Source organism: Cajanus cajan, chromosome 8, assembly GCF_000230855.2.
Source record: "Cajanus cajan strain Asha chromosome 8, NIPB_CcT2T_4, whole genome shotgun sequence".
Lineage (NCBI taxonomy): Eukaryota > Viridiplantae > Streptophyta > Magnoliopsida > Fabales > Fabaceae > Cajanus > Cajanus cajan.
Window position 1 is genome coordinate 53,315,307 of NC_138524.1, and position 22,915 is coordinate 53,338,221.

Below are 22,915 nucleotides of genomic sequence, written 5' to 3' on the forward strand. Positions count from 1 at the left end.
AATGGACTCTTTAAAAAATCTTGAAAATCCAGATTGAATACCACTAGATTGTTTTTAAGTGACATAAAATGCTGATTGAATACCAATGGATTTTTTTACTCAAAAAAAGTCTTTTAAAATCCTACGAAATCCTAAACCAATACACCCCCCTTAGTGTGTAAATTTTGCACCTGGAACGGGCCGTTTCGGATGCAAAATTAAAACACCAAAAGTGTAACCAGAATGGCCCGTTCTGGTTCCAGGTGTTTTCAAAAAAATTGGCATCCACGTGGCATCCACCTATGCATCTACGTGGCATCCACGTGGCCACACAATTAACTCCGTTTAAATAATTTAGACGGAAGTCCCAAATTGAAACCAATTAATTTATTAGGGACCAAATTAAGACCAATTAATTTATTAGGGACCAAATTGAGACAAAAAATAAAAGTGGGACTAAATTGAAATAAAAAATTATTATAAGGGACCAAAATAGGTTTTTAGCCCTATTTTATTTGGTTTTGATTATAACAATTCTAGTATGAATGTTGTTAAAATCGTTCTTTTGTAACTAAACTTTAATTATTAATATTTTTATTTTTACCAATTCAAGTTAAGCATTAATTGAGTTAATTAATTGAGTTAATAAGTGGTTCTTGAACTTTAGGAGTAAGATAGTTCTATTTTAAATTACTGTTTTAAGTTTGCTGAAATCCTGGTTACGTGCATTTAATTTTTTGTTTTATTTTAAATTATATATTGTACTCCAGCTCATTAAATTAATAATTAGTGAGAATCAATTATTCCTTTTTCTTCCACAATACATATTGTCTCTCTCTTCCTCTCTCAGCTTTACGATTCTCACCATAAAATCTTCAAATTGGTATCAAGAGCCTTCTTCTTAGAAGGACCTGTGAGTGAACCTTATAAAACCTACCATAAAAGCCTATACACCTTGTTTCAGTTCATCAAAGATGGATTCTGAAACTCCTGACACAACACTAGCACCACCTTTGTTTGATGGTGATAATTATCACATCTGGGCAGCAAGAATGGAGGCACACCTAGAGGCAAATGATCTTTGGAAAGCTATTGAGGAAGACTACGATGTTCCTCTTTTACCAACCAATCCAACTATGGCTCAGATTAAACATCACAAGGAGAGGAAAGCAAGAAAGTCAAAGGCAAGAACTACTTTGTTTGTTGTTGTCTCACAAGACATTTTCACCAGAATCATGACAATCAAATCAACATTTCAAATATGGAATTTCCTCAAGGATGAATATGAAGAAGATGAAAGGATCAAGGGAATGCAAGCACTGAATCTGGTTAGAGAAGTTGAGATGTAAAAATGAAGGAGTCTTAAACAATCAAGGAGTATTCTAACAAACTTCTTGGCATTGCAAACAAGGTGGGAATGCTAGGTACTGAATTTTCTAATTCAAGAATACGTCAAAAAATATTGGTGACAATTCCTGAAAAATCTGAGGCTTATATTACCTCATTTGAAAATATTAAGGATTTGTCAAAGATCACCTTGGTAGAACTTGTAAGTGCTATGCAGGCCCAAGAGCAAAGAAGAAAAATGAGGGATGAAGCTTTTGTGGAAGGAGCGTTGCAAGCTAAATTGCAAATCAACCAAGCAGAAAAGAAAAAAAATCAAGAATTACAAGAAAAACTTCAAAGGTCTAGAAGCAGCCGCCAACACAACAAAAATAACGAAAAATGGAACAAAGAGTTTCCTCCTTGCAAGAATTATGACAAAATGGGTCATTTTCCTTTCAAATGTTGGAGAAGACCCAATGTTAAGTGTGAAAAGTGCAACAAGCTAGGACATCATGAGAGAATCTACAAAAGCAATTTTTAACAGAAGAATGAGGCTCTAATTGTTGACCAGTAGGAGGAAAAGCAATTATTTGTAACAACATGTTTTATAAGTAGTAGCTCAATTGAATGTTGTTTAGTAGATAATGGTTGTACCAACCACATGAGCCACGATCAAGAGCTTTTCAGAGAGCTAGACAGATCAAAGGTATCAAAAGTCTGAATTTGTAATGGTGTTTTCATTACTATTGAAGGAAAGGGAACCGTAGCCATTGAAAGTTGCAAAGGTACAAAATTAATTTTTGATGTTTTGTATGTGCTTGAGATTGATCAAAACTTGCTAAGTGTTAGACAATTAGTTGAGAAGAGACTTAAACTCAACTTTGAAAATAAGCATTATTTTATTAAAGATGTCAATGACAAGGAAATTTTAAGTATTAAAATGAGTGGAAAAAGTTTCACACTTGATCCCGTGGAGGAGGAGAAGGCAGCATATCCAGCTACTAAAAATAGTACAGAGGTTTAACACAAAAGGTTGGGTCATTTTCATCATCCAGTTGTGTTGAATATGCAATGAAAGGAATTAGTTTGTGGCTTACCTCACTTAGATTCTAAATTACCAAGCTGAGAAGCATGTCAATATGGCAAGCAAACAAGATTACCCTTGAAACAAGCAAATCGGAGAGCAACAGAGAGGCTGCAATTAATTCACATTGATTTTGCTAGACCTCAAAGGACGACTTCGCTTAAAGAGAGTAAATATTATATCATCTTCATAGATGATTTTTCCAGAATGTGTTGGATTTACTTTCTCAAGTCTAAGTCAGAAGTTGTAGGTGTATTTTGGAGATTTAAGTAGTGGATTGAAAAGCAAAGTGGCTGCACGATTCAAGCTCTAAGGTCTGATAATGGCAAGGAGTACACTTCAGAACAATTCAACATGTATTCTGAGGAAGCTAGCATTGAGCATCAATTAACAACTCCTTATACCCTTTAGCAAAATGAGGTTAGTGAAAGAAAGAATCAAACGATAATGAAAATAGTCAGATGTATGCTTCATGAGAAAAGGTTACCTAAAGAATACTGGGCAGAGGCTACAAACACTACAATATTTTTGCTAAATAGACTGCCCACCAAAGCCGTTGATGGGAAGTACTTGGATGCTTGTGTTTTACTTATGTGCCATAGATTAAGAGAGACAAGCTTGACAAAAAGGTTGAACCCAATGTATTTGTGGGATATAATTCAATTTCTAAAGCTTTTAGATTTTTACAACCTCACACAAAGAAAATTCTGATAAGTAGAGATGTGCACTTCATGGAGAATAAGAAATGAAGCTGGAATAATGTAGACGAAATTTTCACAATCAAGATGAGTTAGTTGATCATATTCTTGTAAAAGGCACTAGATTGGTCTTTGATATTTACCAAAGAAGCAACATTGTTGTCCTTGAACCTGCAAGGTACTTGGATGCAAAAAAAGATCCCAAATGGAGGACTGTAATGTAGAAGGAGCTAACCATGATTGAAAAAAATCATACTCAGGAACTTATTGAAAAACCAGAAGATAGAAAAGTCATTGGAGTTAAATAGGTTTTCAGAATAAAGCTTAATGTAGATTGCTCAATCAACAAGCACAAGGCCAAACTTGTAGTAAAAGGGTATGCACAAATTTTTGGTGTTGATTATTCTTACACTTTTGTTCCTATGTCCAAATTGGATACAATTAGATTGGTGCTAGTAGTGGCTGCACAAAACGATTGGAAAATATTCCAATTAGATGTTAAATCAGCTTTTTTAAATGGAGAACTATAAGAAGAAATATATGTGGAGTAGCCAGAAGAGTTCATGAAGAAAGGTGAAGAAGATAAAGTCTATCTTCTCAAAAAGGCCTTCTATGGCCTAAACCAAGCACCAAGGGCTTGGTACAACAAGATAAATGATCACCTATTGAGCATAGGCTTTGCAAAAAGCTTATCTGAGTCCACTTTTTTATGTGAAACATAAGGGACATAACCTTCTCATAGTTTCCCTCTATGTTGATGATCTTTTAGTGACAGGAGATGATGTAAGGCTAGTTGAGGAGTTCAAACAAGAAATAATGCAAGCTTTTGAAATGAAAGATCTTGGTCTCATGACCTATTTTCTTGGAATTGAGATCAAACAAAGTGAGAATGAAGTTTTAATATGTTAAAGAAAATATGCAAAGGAAAGTTTTGAAGAAATTTCAAACGGAGGAATGCAAATCTATTAGCACACCAATGAATCAAAAAGAGAAGTTGAGCAAGGAAGATGGTGCTCATAAAATTGATGAAGGATATTATAGGAGCTTGATTGGATGTGTAATGTATCTCATTGCAACAAGGCTGGACATTCTTTTTGTTGTAAGTCTCTTGTCACGTTTTATGCATTGTGCAGGTGAAATGCATTTAAAAATAGCAAAAATAATATTGAGGTATGTTAAAGGCACCATTGATTATGGTGTCAAATTTGAGAAGTGTCAAGAATTCAAGTTGTACGAATTCTCTGATAGTGATTGGGTTGGATCTTTGATGACTTGAAGAGTACTTCATGATACTATTTCAACTTAGGCTTTGAAGTTTTCTCATGGTGCACAAAGAAGCAAGATATTGTAGCACAATCCACTACTAAAGCTGATTTCATAGCATCAACAACAACTGTAAATCAAGTTTTATGGTTGAAGAATATTTTAAATGATTTACTTTTACACCAGAAGAACAAAACTGAAATTGTTGTTGACAACCAGGCAATAATTGCTATTGCAAAAAAATCCAATGTGTCATTGGAAGACTAAACATTTCAACATCAAGCTCTATTTCTTGAGAGAGATGCAACAAAGTGGAGAAGCAAACTTAGTTTACTACAAGTCTGAAGATCAACTAGCTGACATATTTACAAAGCCATTGCTTATCAACAAATTTGAACTTCTAAGGAAAAGAATTGGAGTTTACAGTTCCTAAAGCAAGGAAGAGTGTTAAAACCATGTTTTTGTAACTGAAATTTAATTACTATTATTTTTATTTTTACTAATTCAAGTTAAGCATTAGTCGAGGTAATAAGTGGTTCTTAAACTTTAGGAGCAAGATAGTTCTGTTTTAAATTATTGTTTTAAGTTTGCTGAAATCCTGGTTAGGTTCATTTTGTTTTCTGTTTTATTTTAAATTATATACTATACTGCAACTCATTGAATTAATTAGTGAGAATCAATTATTCTTTTTTCTTCCACAATACGTATTATCTCTCTCTTCGTTTCTTAGCTTTTCGATTCTCACCATAAAACTTTCAAATGTAAAGAAGAGGAAAAATTATATAATGAATTTTTTTATAATATTTTCATTTGATGTGAGCTTAAAATATGAAGAAAAAAAAGGTTATTTTTTTATGAGTCTCACTTTCACATCAATTTGTTTTTCTTTTAAATTAAAAAGAAAAGGAACAATGATAGTTTTTATTAAAGTAAAAGATCTTAAAGTAGTTAGTTTCTTCTATTATGAATATAGATAGCTTTCTGTTATAAGTTTGTTAGTTTTATCATTGTTGTTATATCCCTAAGCTTTTCTAGTATGTAGTCATTTTTTGTTAAGTCAAAAGACAATCTCTTAAACTTAGAGTTTTAATGTTAACAAACAAAACATTTTTATAAAAAAGAAATGTTTGCAGAAACATCTTTGAACATATCTTTGAAAAATTAATCAAATGAAGTGTAAGACACAGATTGTTTGTAAAACGTTATTAATTAGATGAAGCATACAATCTGTCTCATATATTAAATCTTTATTATTTATTGAGACTAACGAAAAAATTCTCTTTGAATGCTTCATTCCCTAACCAATCAAATCAAAAGACCATAACTCACAAATCTGTTAAAGAGAAGAACCATGCCTTTCGTCATAACCAAATCCTTGAAAGAATAGAAAAAAAAAAATAAAGTCATTGTTGTAGTTACTTTGTGCTGATATTGCTTTTGCAAGTTTCATTTGGTATGGAAAGTTGATAAGTAGTCTTCTTGATCAAATAAGAGGTACCATTTGGCGAAATAAATTTAATGCTCGCATTAAATGAGTCGAATAGTCACTTGCCATCGTAAGGAAAGACAATAAAGACAAACAAAACAAACTTGTGAAATAAGTATTCCTGTGCATGTTCTCCAAGCTCTAAAACGCGTATGTAAAATAGAAGCATAAAAGGGTCTAATTAGAAAATTGCTTTTTTAAAACCCTTAACCTCTTTTTAACCTTTTAGTTAAAACACTTAACATTAGTTACTAATTCCTCTCCTTAATTTAATTAAATAAAAAATTTAAATAAAACCTTTAATAATACACCTTATATTATATTCTAAAACATACAATATAATTAAATAAATATTAAACAACTCCTATAAATAAAATACCAAAATTATTAATAAAATAATTATATTATATTCTATAAAAAAAATGTGGTGTTACAACTCTCCCCTATTTTTTGACTAAAATAATTTTGTTACCTTTCAACTATTTTACCATTTTATCCCCAATCCTCAAAGGAACAGTTTCTTAGGTAAGGTTACCCTTCAACTGAATGTTTCCAGACTCAACAATGTGGGATGCGTCATGAATGTACTTTCTAAGCTAGGAAACATGAAAGACACTATGAAGATTTGAAAGAGATGAAGACAATGCAATCTAATAAGCTACATCACCAATCCTCTTAAGGATTTGGTAGGGGCCAATGAATCATGGAGTAAGCTTGTGGGACTTAAGTGTTCTTCCAACTCCAGTTCGATGAGTTACCTTTAGGAATACATGCTTTCTTTTAACCTTAAGGTCTTTGCTTCTCTTATCATGCTAACTCTTCTGCCTACTCTATGTTATTCTCATCCTATCTTAGATTAATCTCACTTTCTTAGTAGTTTGTTGAACTACCTCAGGCCCTAACATGAAACTCTTCCTAAGTTCTACCCAACATAATGGTGTTTTACATCTCCTACCATAGAGTTCCTCGCAAGATGTCATCTCAATACTAGAATGGTGGCTATTATTATAGGTAAATTCTATCACAGGCACATAATTATCCCAACTAACCCCATGTTCTAGGACACAAGCTCTCAAAAAGTCTTATAAAGACTGCATGGTTCTCCTGGCTTAACCATCTGTTTGAGGGTGATATATTAAACTCAACCTAAGCTTGGTACCTAAAGTCTTATGCAAGCTCTTCCAAAAATGTAAACCTCAGGTCTTAATTATAAACTATACTAGCAGAAATCCCATGTAACCTTACAATCTCACCTATGTACAACTTGGTCAACCTCTCAAAGGGTATTTAATATTAATAAGGATTAAGTGAGAAAACTTCGTTAGTTTATTCACTATAACCTAGATGGAATGTAGATTCTTTGCGGCTCTAGGTAACCCAACCACAAAGTCTATAGAGATACTATCCCACTTCCACATAGGTATATCTAAAGGTTACAACTTTCCTAAAGGTTTTTAGTGATCTACCTTATACTTTTAGAAAATTAAGAAGGCATACACAAATTCTTGTACCTTATTTTAGGCCTCCAAAATATCTTATTAAGGTCTTGGTACATCTTAGTGGCTCTTAGGTGGATACTAAGGCTACTTCGATGACCTTCCTCAAGGATCATCTTTTTAAACTCAGGTTTGCAAGGTACACACAACCTATCCTTAAGCCTCAACACTCCATTTATACCCACTCTAAACTCACTCTCCTTCCCTTTGTTAACATAAGTACAGTCAAGTTGTGAAGAATGGAACATGAGTCACTTCATACACTACAAGAGAAGGCATCTGATTGAAAGGTCAAAACAAGACCATAGACGAAAGGCCAACACAAGTATCAGACGATGGATAATCTAAGATGAAGCATCCAAGACAGAATTAAAAGTCTTCCATCTGCCCAGCTCACCAGACGAAGGTTGGTCAAAGATCAGAAGAAAGTCAACTACACATCAGACGAATGACAACACAAACTGAAAGATATTCCAGACAAAAACAAAGTTTGTCCATTTATAATGTGGACCAGACCAAAGGAGAGTCAAAGCATTAATTTCAAATGCTCAGACAAAGATCAAGACTTAAGATGCACATGGACTAACAGACGCAGAAAAAGACTGCCACTCAAGCATTTAAAGAATCAAGTCTCAAAGGACTACTCAGGCATCGTCTAAGATCATATAAAAGCTCTCAATATAGTTGCGCGAGTAAAAGATGAAAAGAAGAAAGAGAAAATAAATTGTAGAAGTAAAAGCATGCATGTGTTAGAAAAAGTACATTACTTTTTTCAGATAAGGATAACGCTCTACAGCTACGCGACCGAAAAAGGACAAAAGGTTTATAGGTCTCTGTTAAACTCAGACACAGCTGCTAACAAAGCAAAGTAAAATTCACGCAATGTCTACAAACAGGAAGCAACATTTAATGCAAGATCTTAAACATTAAATGAGAAGATCGAACTAGTCATGAACGACTATATTCTGCTTCAATGGACATTTGCAACGGCCAAATTTTACAAGACTATATATATGTCACTACTTTAAACCTTGAAAGGTTGGCCTTTTGCAAAGAAAAATGAAGAGTGATATCAAGCCCATGAAGCAGTGAAACCAGAGACAGAGCTCATAGAGTCAAATCTACCATAGTGTATTTATCTCTGTAGACTAAGGAGTTCTATGTGTAACTTAGGAACATGAACCTTAGTGAGTGTAGAAATATATGTATCCTCTTTGTTAGAGTAAACCAAACACTTAAACCAAACCGTATATTCATCATTTGTAAAGCTTGAAGAGGCTAGGCAAAGAATACTTGTAAAAGCCTGGAGAGGCTTGTCAAAGAATACTCACTGCGAGCCAGAAGTGGCTGAACAAAGAATACTAGCACTAATGGTGATGCTAGCAGGCCAGGAATTGGTCGATAATAATCACTAAGAGCCATAAGTGGCTGATCAAAGAATACTAGCGTCGACGAGTAAAGTTGACGAACCAGGAGTGGTTGAGAATACTTGGGACCATGAGTGGTCATGACCTGGGTGGTCTAGAATACTCACTGCTAGCCTGAAGATGCTGATTAAAGAATACTAGAGCCAATGAGTGAATTTGGTCAACCAGGAGTGGTCGTGACCTGGGTGGTCTAGAATACTCACTACTAGCCTGAAGAGGCTGATTAAAGAATACTAGAGCCAATGAGTGAATTTGGTCGACCAGGAGTGGTCGTGACCTGGGTGGTCTAGAATACTCACTGCTAGCCTGAAGAGGCTAATTAAAGAATACTAGAGCAAATGAGTGAAGTTGGCTGACCAAGAGTGGTCGTGACTTGGGTGGTCTAAAATACTCATTGCGAGCTTGAAGAGGCTGATTAAAGAATACTAGCGTTGATGAGTGAAGTTGGCAGGCCAGAAGTGGTCGATAATACTATTTGTACTTCATTGAATATCTAGAGGAACCCTTTATTTGAAGGAGAATGGACGTAGCTTAGTTTAAGCGTACCCGTATAAAAATACTTGCACTATCTTTCAATAGTTCAGACGCACTTTTATCTAGTTGATTTAATATACTGAAAACTTCATCCAAGGCTTATCGTCCATTACAACTATCTTTAGACGAAAACCACACTCGTTCAATTTATTATCTTAAATAAGGGTTTTCGTTTAAGAAACATTTTCCCTGTGCAGACGATAAACTCTCAAACGCAAAAATCTTTTGTTGAACCAATCCTGCACAGTTACTTCTAAGCATTCAAAATAATATTTTTAATTGGAAAAAGAATGAGTCCCTTGCGAAAAAGTTTTTAAAATTTCTTTATTCACACACACACATATTCAACCCCCCCTTCTATGTGTTTTTCCGCTTACTTCACACTTGGTTCAATTTCTCAAGGTCTTTAATTGAATACTCTTAGAAGTCAACTCGCAAACCAAACTAAGGTTTCTAAACTCTTCCAACAAGCTAAGCTCTCTAACCATCAAAGAAGACACTTTACATTGCTAGTTTTAAGACTAACAATATAAAGTGCTTTAAATGTCTTGGGAGAGGCTGTATTGCTGCTCAATGTCCCACTAAGAATAACATTATTATAAGGGGCATGGACACTTAAATTAGCCAAGAGAATGTTACTTCCTCTTCATCCACCTCTAGTAGTAATGAAGAAGAAGGATAGGTAGATACTAGTGTTGAGCAAGTTTATCCTCACGATAATGATCTTTTAATGGTTAAAAGGCTTCTTGGAAGCCAATATTTCCCTACTAGCCTATCATAAAGAGAGAACATATTTCATATAAGATGTTTAGTTTCAAAAGAACCTCGTTCATTGATAATGACTCATACTCTAATTGTTGTAGCATAAGGTTCGTCAACAAGCTAGCCCTAACTACCATTCCTCATCCTCAACCTTATAAACTTAATGAGACTTAATGAAGGTGAGAAGTTGGAAGTGAACCAACAACTAGAGGTAAAGTTCTCCATTGGAGATTATAAAGGTAAAGTTTTATATGATATAATCCCTATGGAAGCTTGCCATATTTTGCTGGGAAGGCCATGGAATTTGACAAGTATACTATAGATGATGACCATACCAACAAAATAACCTTCACTCATAAAGAAAATGAATTTTCTGCCCAGCTTCTAGCACCTACTCAAGTGTTTGAGGACCAAAAGAAAATGAAAAAGAAAAGAGAAAAAGAAAAGAAGACACTGTTCTTAGAGAAGAGTAAGGAGGATAGTGTCTCCATCAAAAATCTTAAGATAATGAAAGTCATTTTTTTTTATTAAAAATAATTGCAAAAAAGGATTTTCTTTTTCACAAGGATTTTATCTTTTCTTCTATTGTTATCACGAACTTAGAGCTTAAGATCCAAAAACAAAATATTTTTGAAAAGAAAGGGTTTCATGTTCTTAGTCTAGTCAAGAAGAAGTGGACTTTACCTAGTTCTACTTCTTATGCTACTACTTTGGTGGTGTCCAAAGTAGATAGTCATTGTTTATTTAAGACTCTTTCTACTTTAGTTATTCTAATTAATAAAGCATCCAACCTTTGGTTTATATTGTCTATTGGATACATCTCATGGTATCTTATTCTCTATTTTTGATGTTAAGGAAAGTTCAAACATGTTTGAACTTGACTACTTCTCTTCAAGGAAAATTTTGTTTATATGAGTCTTCTTGACTCTTCTTTATGCCCTATTCTTTTTTGTATTTGACAAAGAATATGATCAAGGGCCGTCTAAGTAGTTTCCTTGTTATGTTCACTTTGTTTTTTTGTAGATGCCTAGGTTATTACATACGGTACCTCAAGCAAGATACCTTAGTTTATAGGAGTATTTCCTTAGTTTGCTATAGTTTTAGTACCCTCGCGTTTTTAGGATTTAGTTTTACACATAGACTACACTATAGTAAGGATCCTATCCTTATCCTTGAAGAGTCTATCTTTCCTAGTTTACGCAACCTTGTTAGGACTATAGAAGGAGTTCCTTATAGGGTGCACTTTCCACACATATTACATGAATATATCATTTCTAATGCTTGGTCTCCTATTTTTCTTGTAGTTGAGGTTGTTTATGTGAAAGAACCACTTGATTTGAGGATAAATCCTTTGGAAGAGGGAGGGGATGATGGAAACCTATTTCCCAAGGATCCCTTTATAAGATATAAGTCCAAGTAGGGTCAAGGTTGATAAAGCTCGTTTGAAGAATTGTAGGGCATTTACCCTTATTTTGTAAGGTACCCTACCTTTAGAGACCTACCCTACCTTAAAGCGCTCTTATAGTAATGATTGTATTAGGATATTTTTTGGCATTGTATTTTGGGTCAAGTAGTGTAGGTAATTTTGTCCTTGAATTATTTTTACTTAAGGGTGTAATTAATAGTTTAGGAGAAGTGTAATTAGCTAAGGTTGTGATAGGCTTATTAGGCTTAAATGGCATAAATCTTTTTGTGACCCACAATTTTGATGTTCACTTGCTTATGTAAGCAGTTTGGATGTCCAAACCAACCCAAACTTGTCATCCAAGTTACAAAATAAGTCACATGGCTTTGATAGTGACATCTCAATAACTTGTTAAAAGTAATCACTAGTTTAGTAGTGGTAATGATTAGGTTAGGTGTTGGAGCTAACTTAAACTAACTTAGGTTATTCTTAAACTAAGATTAGCTTAGCTTGCTCCATAAGCTTCTAGATAATTAACTAGACTCCTAGACATTTAACTAGAGTTAGTTAACTTAAGTATAAGATAAATAAACATGGTTTGTTTAGCTTGCACCATAAGCTAACTAAACTCTATATATTGTGTCTTTGTACCCATTTTGTACTAACTTTGAGTATTATATAGTGAATTGGAAGAAATATCTCTCAAATATCTCTCTTTCAAATCTTGCTTTTTCTTTTTGAAATTTTTCCTTTTCTCTTATCCTCTCTTGAGTGTGGTCAGAAATTGAAGAGGCCTATCATTCTTCAAGAGTATGGCACCACCAAGGAGAGTCTCTACATCATCTTCTATGGTGAAAATGGCTTTTATCATCCACAGAAGCCATTAAAGAAGTTTAGAGGAGTCTAAGAAGTGAAGATCCGTTCATAGAAGCTTGAAAGAGAAGCTACATGAATCTAGTCTTCCTTAAGGTTTCCATTAGTTTGAGTACTCAACAAGGTTAAAAGAAAAATATTATCTCTAGCTCTATAATCTTTCTCTATAACTTCTCTCTAACTTTTTTTTTAAGATATGAACTTATGAAATTCACATTTTAAGAAAACCTTAAATATTTTATCTTAAACTTGGTCAACTTGACCCTAACTAAACATGACCTTAGAACAACCTAACTCTTAAGGACTCTTTACTTAACCTAATAAATACAACATATCAACATTAAAGCACATCAAAGCATATAACTAATTAATAAAGTATATAAATTATGTAGTATTACAATAATAATTATCACGTATAGTTATCAATAAAGTATTTCATGGTATAAAGGTAGAAGGAAAAAAAATTATTTAATGCAATTAGTTTTAGTTATATACTTGTTTAGCACAAAACCACTCTCCATACTCCCAGCAAATAACCAATAACAGTTATCCAACCCCATTGAAATATAGTAACTAGTAACAATGACAAAGGAATTTACAATTAATATTGCCACAATGAAAATTAGTTACCAACAATTAAAGCAATGTACCTAACTCTTGTCAAAAATCAATATAACATGTATAATAGTTGAATCATAATTTATAACAAGGTCAAGCATCCAAACAATAACAAATTTTAATTGAATTATAAATAAATAAAATAGGATTGTCATTTGTCACCCAAAACAATACAATCAGTAATAATAAGCACGATTAAGATCAAATAGTATTGAAAGCGCAACACAACAACACACGAAGTGCAACACCAAACAACATAATAATACACATAATAATCGGAGATATTGAGATTATCATTCAATTGAAAATGAAAACAAAGATTATCAATTCAACAAAAACATATATTATATGTTCAAGTGCTCCATCATGAATGATTATTATTTTTTTTTCTTTGTTATTAAAAAAGAGTATTCGTGAAACAAGTAGCTGAATATAGAGATGTAGCTAAATAACATAACATGTGAAATTCATAACATATCAAAATATGACGAGTCAAAGCTACCTATGGCGTTTTTATATAAAAATAGATCAAACAGATTTATAAGGAGAATATAAAGGATAGAACCTTGTTGGAGAAGACTAAGAAGCATGAAAATGTTTCAATCATAAAAAGGTACATAGATAAAAGTTTGTCACCTAGTTGAGAGAAAAATGAAAGCTTTTTGATTCAATTCGTGTGGCTAGGAAAAATTTTACTGAGCCACGGTGGATATGCCAAAATGTTATGGTATGGAACCTTCTCTTGAAAGACATAGCATTTGTCCTAATCTAGAACATTCAATGAGTGTAAAAGCCAATCTTTTCTAATACCTAGCTAGGAGTCTTTACATATAAATTAATTTGGATGATATCATGGACATAAATCTCTTACTTCTTGCTATAATTCTACAAAATCAAATTGTATCCTTATTAACATTAATAGGCCCATAAATATTGACATTTATGAATGTTATCATGCATATTCCATAAATCAAGGGGTCTTGTCCCCAATTAATTGTGAGAGGGATAGTTTAGAAGTCGACCATGTTTTGTCATGTGGCGTATTTGAAGAGTTAATCAATCATCAATTGAAGGGCCTACTTGGTTTGCTTGATTAGCAGGAGTACGGTACACTAATTAAATTATTCGTTTAAAGATATAACTTTTATTCTTCCAAAAATAATAATAGCTAGGAATCCTTTATTAATCTTAGTGGAAATGTAAAAACTCAATAAGTAGGTAGAGACAAACATTTAAAATTTATTTTTAGTGCCATTGAAAAAAATACTACAAAAACTTATATTTTTCTCAATTATTATAGGGATCTTTACTAGCATACTAAATAATTGCTAGTAAAAGTTTTACCTGCATTGCATGTAATAACTAATGAGTAAATATCAGTATACTATTTTATGACCAGTTTTATTATCACTAAAATTAATATTAAATGTCACTAAAAGTTTTTTTTTTTTTTTTTTTTTTTTGTAGTGGAAGGAGACTTTAACATATAGTTTTAAAAACCGATTAGTGGAACTGAGACCCGGTGTTACAACCGGTTCGAATTTGTTATTGGATTGTTAGTGTCATCAACCCAATATAAATATGGTAAAACTCAACTAAAAATTTGGTTGAACTAATGAACCGCAAATTGATAACGTTCTCCAATTCAAGATATCATTCACTATATTTCACCTTTTTATAAAGGTTTACATGTTGAAATGTTGCACATTCTGCAACAAAGGAGTGCTGCTTGAGAATTACGTAGTCTAGTGGTAGTTTGGCAAAAACAGATTACTAAAACAGCGTTACAATCAAAATTCAAGCTAGGTTCTTTTCAAGAGAGGGAAATATATACTAGACAATGACATTTATGTGTTTAATCTTATTATATATATATATATATATATATATATAATATTTTATTTATATGAGTTTATATGGTTCAACTAATGACCTATCAATTAACCTAGTAACCCATTGACCTAATATCTTCACCGAGTCAATTTTATATCCAATTTTTAAAATTATGCTTTAACATCTATAATCAGAGCAATTTTGACTTAGGAACAACTAATTTGACAAAGATTTAACCTCTAAGGTCATAATTGTTTCTATAAAGCAACATGAGAAAATTGTTTTATACCTCTAAAGTTGGAGTTCCTTTATGAAACAATATCAACTTAAAAGCAATTTTTACATGGGAGATTTTAACTTTTTCAAGAGTTACTTTTATAATATACTTATTCAAACTCAAGCAGTCAAACCTAACTAACTTAATGCGTATAAATATAGTGATTACCGAGTCCATAAGACCTAATGTCCATTAAGACTTATAATAACCTTAATATTTTTTTATAGTCAAATAACAATCACAAAAAAAAAACTTTAAGTCTGTTTGTTTTATCATTTGAACACCATTTAACTAAGTTTTATTTCCACTTTCCAAGGCAGAAACGTAGAAATAAGAGAGACGATGAATTCACGTTCAATTGGATGAAATGTAAAAACAAACATATACTCTATCTTCAAGAAGAGAAAAGTCATTTTTTTCCTCTCTCCCTAAAATTCATTCAACATTGGAGTCTCTATAGGTACATACCACCATTTGAGCATTTCATATTTAGACATTCAGTCCTCTTCATCTCTACTTCACAATAAAACTCATATTCTTAAAATTTACTTTATTTTTAAAGGGTGTTGGAGAAAAAAGATACACATTAGAAGAGAGGTTGAATAATGTATATAAAAAACTCGCGTTTTTGCAATGAAGTAGTAAAAGTTGTAACAAACAAAGTATTGAAAATCAACGGACAAAGTGACACAAGTGTTTTATACTAGTTTGTCTCAAACACAAAGACTACGTATTGTTCTCAATTCAACCAAATTGAGTTCTACTATCTTGTACAAGATAAAAGTATTCTTTCGCAAGCAATTTCTGGCTCAAACCCAAGTATTCTTTCAACAAGCCTCTTTAGGCTCAACACTAAGTATTCTTTTGCACAAGCCTCTCTAAGCTCACCCCTTACAAATAAATTTGACAAGAGTTACAATGATAGCTCCATCTCTTATAGACGTGATGCTATTAAACTTAAGCACAAAATAGACTACAAAGAACTATTTACAAGAATTGCAATGAAAAGTTTCTTCGTAATGCTTCAGTTTTGTTTGCAGTGTATTTGATCAATGAAAATTGCTCAATGAATGTTGATCTTTTATGTACAACATTTTTTCTTCGCGTATGTTCTTTTTATTCTTCTCTCAAGGCTTGATCCTTATATAGTAGCCCTTTTGAAGATAACTTTTACAACAACGTTGGATTTAAAATGATCAAATTTCTTCACAAGTTGTTTCGTCTATCTTCCTTGCTAATCCTAGAAATTATCATTGTTGCATTAAATGCTTATCAATGATGTGTGTATCTCTTATCTGATTCAGACAGCTACTTTTTATCATTTCCTTCTATTTTGAGTGTAATAGAGTAGTGTCAGCGTAAAGCAATTGAGGTTGGTGTAGAGCAATCCCTTTCAGTACTTTTTTTGTTATATCCAAGATTTTTCTTTTTAGTTCTACACAGATATTTTGTCTTTTTCCTCTTTAATGCGCTTCGAGAGTTTTGAAGTTCCTTTTTTGTTCAATCTGCTGAGGAATAATATATTAAATGAAGTTCAATGTTAATCTTATACAATAGTGTTCATTTAGTGTCATCAAATGAATTGTATGCTTCGTTTGACTTCTTTCATCTTATAGATAACATGTATTTTCTTCACATTTCATCTTATAAGTTTTAACTTTGAAGAATGTTGACTTTTGCTTAAAGAAATCTTTTTTTTATCATTAAAACTTAAAGAATCGTCTAATGTGTTAAAAAAATAGATTTTTATTTTAACAAAGGGGAAGAGACATTTCATGTTTTTATATTTTTATTTAAAAAAATAAAACAAAAATAGTGTGATTTGGAGTAGTTACATGATATAATAGTTCCAAAAAAGAGTGGAGGAAAAAATACACAAAAGTTGAAATGATGGAGGACCATCCTTGAAGACCATAGGACCTTTGACAAGATTTATGGTTAGGAGGTTAGAGGAAACTACTAGAGAGGATGTGCTTCATGAGCATATAGTATGTGTTCTCCCAGTTGCTTAGTCTTCTATTGTATATATTATGTATAGGTTATTTTTGGCCTTGTATTTTGGATTAAATAGTATAGAAATTTTTGTCCTTGTATAATTTTTCTTTAAGGGTGTAATTAGTAGTTTAGGGAATGTGTAACTAGCTAAAGTTATGATAGACTTATTTGGGTTTTGATGACTCAAATCTTTTCATGGCTTATAGGTTTGAATGTTCGCTTGCTCATTCAAGTGGTTTGGATATCCAAACCTAGCCAATTTAGCCATCCAAATAGTTAAATAAGTCACATAACTTTTGATAGTAACATATCAACAACTTATTAAAAATAATCATTAGTTTGGTAGTTGTAATGATTAGGTTAAGTATTTGGAGTTAACTTAAGTTAACCTAGGTTATTTCTAAACTAGAATTAGCTTAACTTACCTCATAAGTTTCTAGATACTTAACTAGGGTTGGTTAGCTTAAGTACAATATCGCTAATCATGATTATACTTAACCATGGTTAATGTACCTTGCATCATAAGCCAACCAAATCCTATATATTATTTTTCTCTTGTATTAGCTAGATAATTTTGAGCTTTTATTGAATTAGATGAAATTTTCTCTCTAATTTTCTCTCTCAAAGCTTGTTTCTCTCTTTAAAAATTCTTTCTTTTCTCTTATCCTCTTTTTAGTATGGTGAGAATTTGAAGAGATTTATCACTTTTTAAGTGTATGACATCACCTGAGGAAGATCCTATCTTTCCTTGTGTGTTAAAAATGACTTCTAACATCATTGAAAGTCATTAAAAGAGCTTAAAGGAGTTTAAGAAGTTAAAGATCTATCCAATAAGTTTGAAGGTGAAACTACATCAATTAAGTCTCCTAAGGTTTCCATCATAAAAATTTAATCGAGAAACTAAGGGAGAGAGAAAGAGAATGTGTACGGTAAAAGGAGTGGAGGTTATGTTTACACTGAATTAGGAAAGCTCCTATTTGTGAAAAAGTAACTTAAAAGAAGATAGCAACAAAATGTGTTAAAGAAAGAAAGAAAAAAAGATGATCAATAAGTAGTTAATATTTCTAAGAATACAATAGCTAAGTAAAAGTTGAGATTAAAAAACGGTTGAGACAATAGCTAGGAGCACCAAAAAACAAACTTAAAAAAGTTGGATCATATTTCTAAAATGCTACAGGCTACCCGTGAACTTTGTCCCATAATGTAATGTCTTTATCAATCCAATGAACTTTAATAGACGATACAAGGGAATGCTACAGATATATGACCCCGTGACACATACAATTACAAAGCTACAAATATAACTATTTTGACACTACTACAAATATAACTTCAAACATGCAAACTTACATGCAATGCCTTAGACATGTAGAACTATCTTCTCCTATATAGTTAGCAATAAACTCTTAGCAATGCCAAAAACATGATATATAGATCAAATACCAACACACCCAAATAACTTGCCATGCCAATTTGACACGATTATTAATGTACCACAAGGGATCATGAAAATTCTTGACCTAGAACCACTTATTATTATTATTAGGTGCAAAGCTCACGAGCAACGCCTAGCCTTGAGTTGGGCACGTCGTAGAGCACACGGTGGTTTTGTTGTTGCATGTTGGCGATCACGTTCAAGACGGAGTTCACGTTATCCGGCGCCGCCGCCATGGCCAAGCACGTGACGCTGCCGACGGTGCTATGTATGAGGATGTTGTCCGGTGGCAGTGTCACGTTCATGCCGGAGAACATAAATGTTATTGTTGGTGCAACTATTGGGACTGTGTAGCATGTGTCAAACCCTCCTAGCCTTGTCACGGTGAGTTTCTTGCCCACGGCAACTCGTCGCCGGAACTCGTTTCGGACGGCGGTGTAGGCCGGTTCGACCAGCCGGGTGAACACCGTGCCTATAGTTGTATTTAACAGGGAAAAAAAAAACATTAGTGAACATCTTATATAATTATAATTGTTATGTAGTATTATTATAAGAGTAACACATCTTATATAAAATTTTACACTAGACAAACATAAAGAGAAAAGGAGAAAGTATGAACTACAATAATTAATTAATTAAATAGGATAAAATAAATTAAAAGTGAAAGAAATGCTAATTACATTCTCTCGAATAATTTTTTTCTATTATTGATCGAAATATATTGGATTTCATAACTTTTGTATGTTCTGTCTTATCTAATCTAATGAGTTCTCTTCTGATCTATTCATGTTGAAATCTACTATAAAAATTTGTTATTTTTTAACTGATAATAAAAAAATATAACAAAAAAGTGTAAGATAAAGTATCACTATCATAAAGTGTATAACAAATGTTGTAAAGAGCTGTCAAAATAAAATTGTTGTAAAGGTTATTCTAATTAGAATTATCTCTTTAATTTTTTAGATGATGATTCTCGTTTTGATTATTTTTTTTAAGACACATGGATGAGCATGTATGACAGTGACCCATCCTCCAATCACTTGAAGCCTTTTGACTCCAATTTTGTCTTGATGAATCTCATATAATAATGTTGCATCTTGAGAATTGGGACAAAAACAAGACAATTATTCAAAGATGTCGTCACTCCACGTTCAGAAGGTAAAAGGGAGAAATCTACTAAAGAACCTAGAGGAAAGGAATCATATCAACATTTCATGACAACGTTGGTCAATAATAATAATTAGTCTAAATAGTGTTTGATTAAAATTAGATAATCCCTCCGTAATGAATGATAATACACTATACACATATATATGATCTATTAGAAAATAAATTTAAAGTGAATTTAATTTTTTTTTTCCTGAATTAGTAGAAGATGTTAATTAGACATTACCAGAATCAAAAATGGTGCCTGCTCCGGTGGTTGGGTTGAAAGCTAAAGCCTCAGGAGGAATATCAACAATTCTCCGACCAACTCTAATAGCCACCAAGTTCACATAGTAGAGTGATGATCTTCTAGGATTTTTGAGAAGAGGGGTAAACTTGATCCTCTTGGGCTGGGCCACAGGCCCAAGTCTGAGTGAGCCACTGAAGTTGAGTGTCTTGAAGCTGGGCAAGCAGTAGGAGAATGTAGATTGGTAGAGCTTTTGGGTTTGGGCCAAGAGTGACAACGGGCCTCGGCCCAGGCCCAAGAGCCCTTGTTGTGGTACTGAGGTCCCTGTTGCCTTTTGAATGCAGCCAAAGGTGTAGGCTGGAACTGGGTCAGTGGCTAGGGTCACTGTGTCTTGGACCAGGTTAGCTGCCACAGAGGAAGTGCCATAAGTGAAGTTGAATGCACACGCGCTTCCACCGCAAGTGGGGTTAGGTACCTGAATTTTTCACAAGCTTAGAATTCAGTAATGAGGACCACAGAGCCAAAATTCGAAAACTAACAAGTAACTTTGCTAAGTCTCGTGACCTTTTTGCCTGCTAAGGTAACTAGAGTCTAGAGTCACAAACTAGGATTGAGATCTTTTTTTTGTGAAATTGGAATGTTCATGATTAATTCAAGCCCACGCGCAAGATGCGCGTGCTTATCCATGAAATAATTGTGGAATAGTATAGAATTTTTATATGAAGATAAACCAATAAAGAATAAAAGATATGAACATAAATTTAGATGCAATATTTAAGTAATTTTAGTGTTATTTTTTACGGATCTTAAATAAAGTTACTATTTTGATTGAAAGGAACACCATCAACATATAAGACATTGTCATTAAGATTTTATTCGATAATAAAACTTATGCGGTGTCTAGTGGTAGCACACGTGACCGGTTGTCGTAATCCAACCAAGATATTCTTTTGGATCATTCCAAACATTTGATTATGTTTGTTGCAATACATTCTAACGTCGTATAGTTGCATCCAAATATAACTCAACTTTAATACATAGTTGTATATGACGATAGAAAGAAACTAATCAATTTACATGAAGATTTCCATAAAATGTAGAAATCCTAAAAAAATAAAAACCATGTTTATAACAAACCGTTACCCAAGTAAAATTCTTCTTAATTCTCTTAAATAAAATTTTAAGTTGAAATATTATGAATATAAAAAAAAATATTGTTAAAAGAAAAATTTCCACAAAAGAAATATTTATTATTAAAATAAGTAATTATTTTATATCAATAATATAGTTAAAACAAAATTGATCTGAATGAAATTGAAATTAATTCTCTTAAATTCAGTTAAAAGAAATCATCAAGTTCATGACTTTTTTCCGATAACTTTTTAACTAACATTATTATTTACATTCAAAAGGAGTCACTATTTACTGAAAAACAATGAGATCCAAGCATTTCAGCCGCCACAAACATGTGGGTGTTTGTGATTTCACTACCGAAGGGGAAAGGAACTAGGAGAAAATAATAAATGTTGGTAAGAAACAAAATATGTTGATTCACTCACTCACTCACTCACTCACTCATTCACTCATTCAGTCACTGACTCACCTGTTTGCACCGAGGAGAAGCACATCTAACAGTCCTAAAAGTGGTGGACTTGGCAGGTGCAAAGGGTGTGGAAGTTGAGCAACCAACACAAGCAGTGCAAGGGACCCAAGCAGCATCATTGCTAGTGTCCATGGCCAAGAGAAGGGTCTGAGCTGGGGTACCAATCTTGGCCTTCACAATGTATGTAGGGCTCTGTGTGATTTGCCTGCCTGAGGCAATTGGGACAATTGATCTCCTAGCCACCAAGCTGGACAGGTACTGCATCCTGCCCTGGTCCTTGGCCTCTAGCTGTAGGACACTCTCTTCCCATGACATTGCCCTTGATGGCCTAAATGGGGAACATGGGCTCAACACATGGAACACTTTAAGGGTTGAGCCATGCTCTTGCCCTTCACACTTGGGGCTCACCCCTTTGGCTAGGGAGAAGAGGAGGAAGAGCACTATAGGAGTGAGTATTGGTGGGGTTTTCATGGCTGTGTTAAGGTTGAGGCTCTGTGATTCTTGCTGGGTGCCTTCAAATATCGACTTAGTCTTGTATATATAAGTAAAACAACCATCCTCGTTGGCACACTTTTTAATGGAAATTTAAGGTATACGGTGTATAATGTGATGAAAAATATAAAGAAAGATAAAAAAAAAATGAATGATTATGAGTAAAAAACGGAACCAATTTAATGACTTTATTTTTTTACTTAATTTTACTTTTTTAATTGCCTAATTTTTAAAATAGTATATTTTAGTATCAAATATTAAAAAATATATATTGTATTATTCTTTTAATTAATTAACATTGTTAATTAATTATTAACATGAATTGTTGATATAAAATAAAAATGATAACCAAATATATTATGTCGATAATTAATGTGTCATGTTAATAATTAATATATTTTTAATTTTTAAAATAGTATATTTTAGTATCAAATATTAAAAATTTATATATTATATTATTTTTTTAATTGATCATTTAACCTTGTTAATTAATTATTAACAGATTATTGATATAACATAAAAATGATAACATAAAGTATAATGTCAAAAATTAATATGTGATATTAATAATTAATGTATTTAAAAACCTTAATAAGAACATAAAGTATGTAATTTTAAAAATTAGATTACAAATTTGCGAAATAGTATAACATAAATGATGAGAAGTGCAATTAAATCCAATAAAGCATGTAATTTTAAAAATTAGATTACAAATTTGTGAAATAGTATAACATAAAAGATGAGAAGCGCAATTAAATCCAATTTTTTTTTGTCAAGATATTTTTTTTGGAGGATATGGTTAAGGAGGTATATCAGGGTATGGGTCACTCGGAATTCAGAGGTACTAAATGTTGTGGGTATAGGAATAAAAAGAAGGAAAAAAATAGAATAATAATGAAATGAAAGAGAAATCGAGTATAGGAATAAAATAACTTT

General features: G+C 32.6%; 2 protein-coding genes across 2 annotated transcripts; one reads left to right on the top strand and one right to left on the bottom strand.

Annotated features, from left to right (window-relative positions):
- The first annotated feature begins 953 nt into the window (after positions 1 to 953).
- Positions 954 to 4,617, top strand: LOC145950541 (uncharacterized). Its single transcript, XM_083061635.1, has 6 exons — positions 954 to 1,307; positions 1,499 to 1,748; positions 2,058 to 2,323; positions 3,811 to 3,970; positions 4,221 to 4,342; positions 4,423 to 4,617. The coding sequence occupies exons 1-6, from the start codon at positions 954 to 956 to the stop codon at positions 4,615 to 4,617; spliced, it is 1,347 nt and encodes a 448-aa protein (XP_082917761.1).
- Positions 4,618 to 18,197: 13,580 nt separating this feature from the next.
- Positions 18,198 to 22,018, bottom strand: LOC109791050 (aspartyl protease AED3). The gene is made up of 3 exons (XM_020350302.3): positions 21,488 to 22,018; positions 19,885 to 20,359; positions 18,198 to 18,963 (listed from the first exon to the last, which is right to left on the bottom strand). Exons 1-3 carry the CDS (start codon positions 21,956 to 21,958, stop codon positions 18,599 to 18,601), a joined length of 1,311 nt encoding a protein of 436 aa, XP_020205891.2. The 5' UTR covers positions 21,959 to 22,018; the 3' UTR covers positions 18,198 to 18,598.
- Between the last annotated feature and the right edge of the window lie 897 nt (positions 22,019 to 22,915).

Bases quoted from the DNA above. Each gene is read 5' to 3' on its own strand.
- LOC145950541 (XM_083061635.1), top strand. From the start codon at position 954: ATGGATTCTGAAACTCCTGACACAACACTAGCACCACCTTTGTTTGAT. The intron at 2,324-3,810 runs GTTTAACACAAA...GTGAAACATAAG, and splicing joins CTACTAAAAATAGTACAGAG to GGACATAACCTTCTCATAGT. The intron at 4,343-4,422 runs GTTGGATCTTTG...TGGTGCACAAAG, and splicing joins AATTCTCTGATAGTGATTGG to AAGCAAGATATTGTAGCACA.
- LOC109791050 (XM_020350302.3), bottom strand. From the start codon at position 21,958: ATGAAAACCCCACCAATACTCACTCCTATAGTGCTCTTCCTCCTCTTC. The intron at 20,360-21,487 runs GTGAGTCAGTGA...TGAAAAATTCAG, and splicing joins CTTCTCCTCGGTGCAAACAG to GTACCTAACCCCACTTGCGG. The intron at 18,964-19,884 runs GTAATGTCTAAT...ATACAACTATAG, and splicing joins AGGCACCATTTTTGATTCTG to GCACGGTGTTCACCCGGCTG.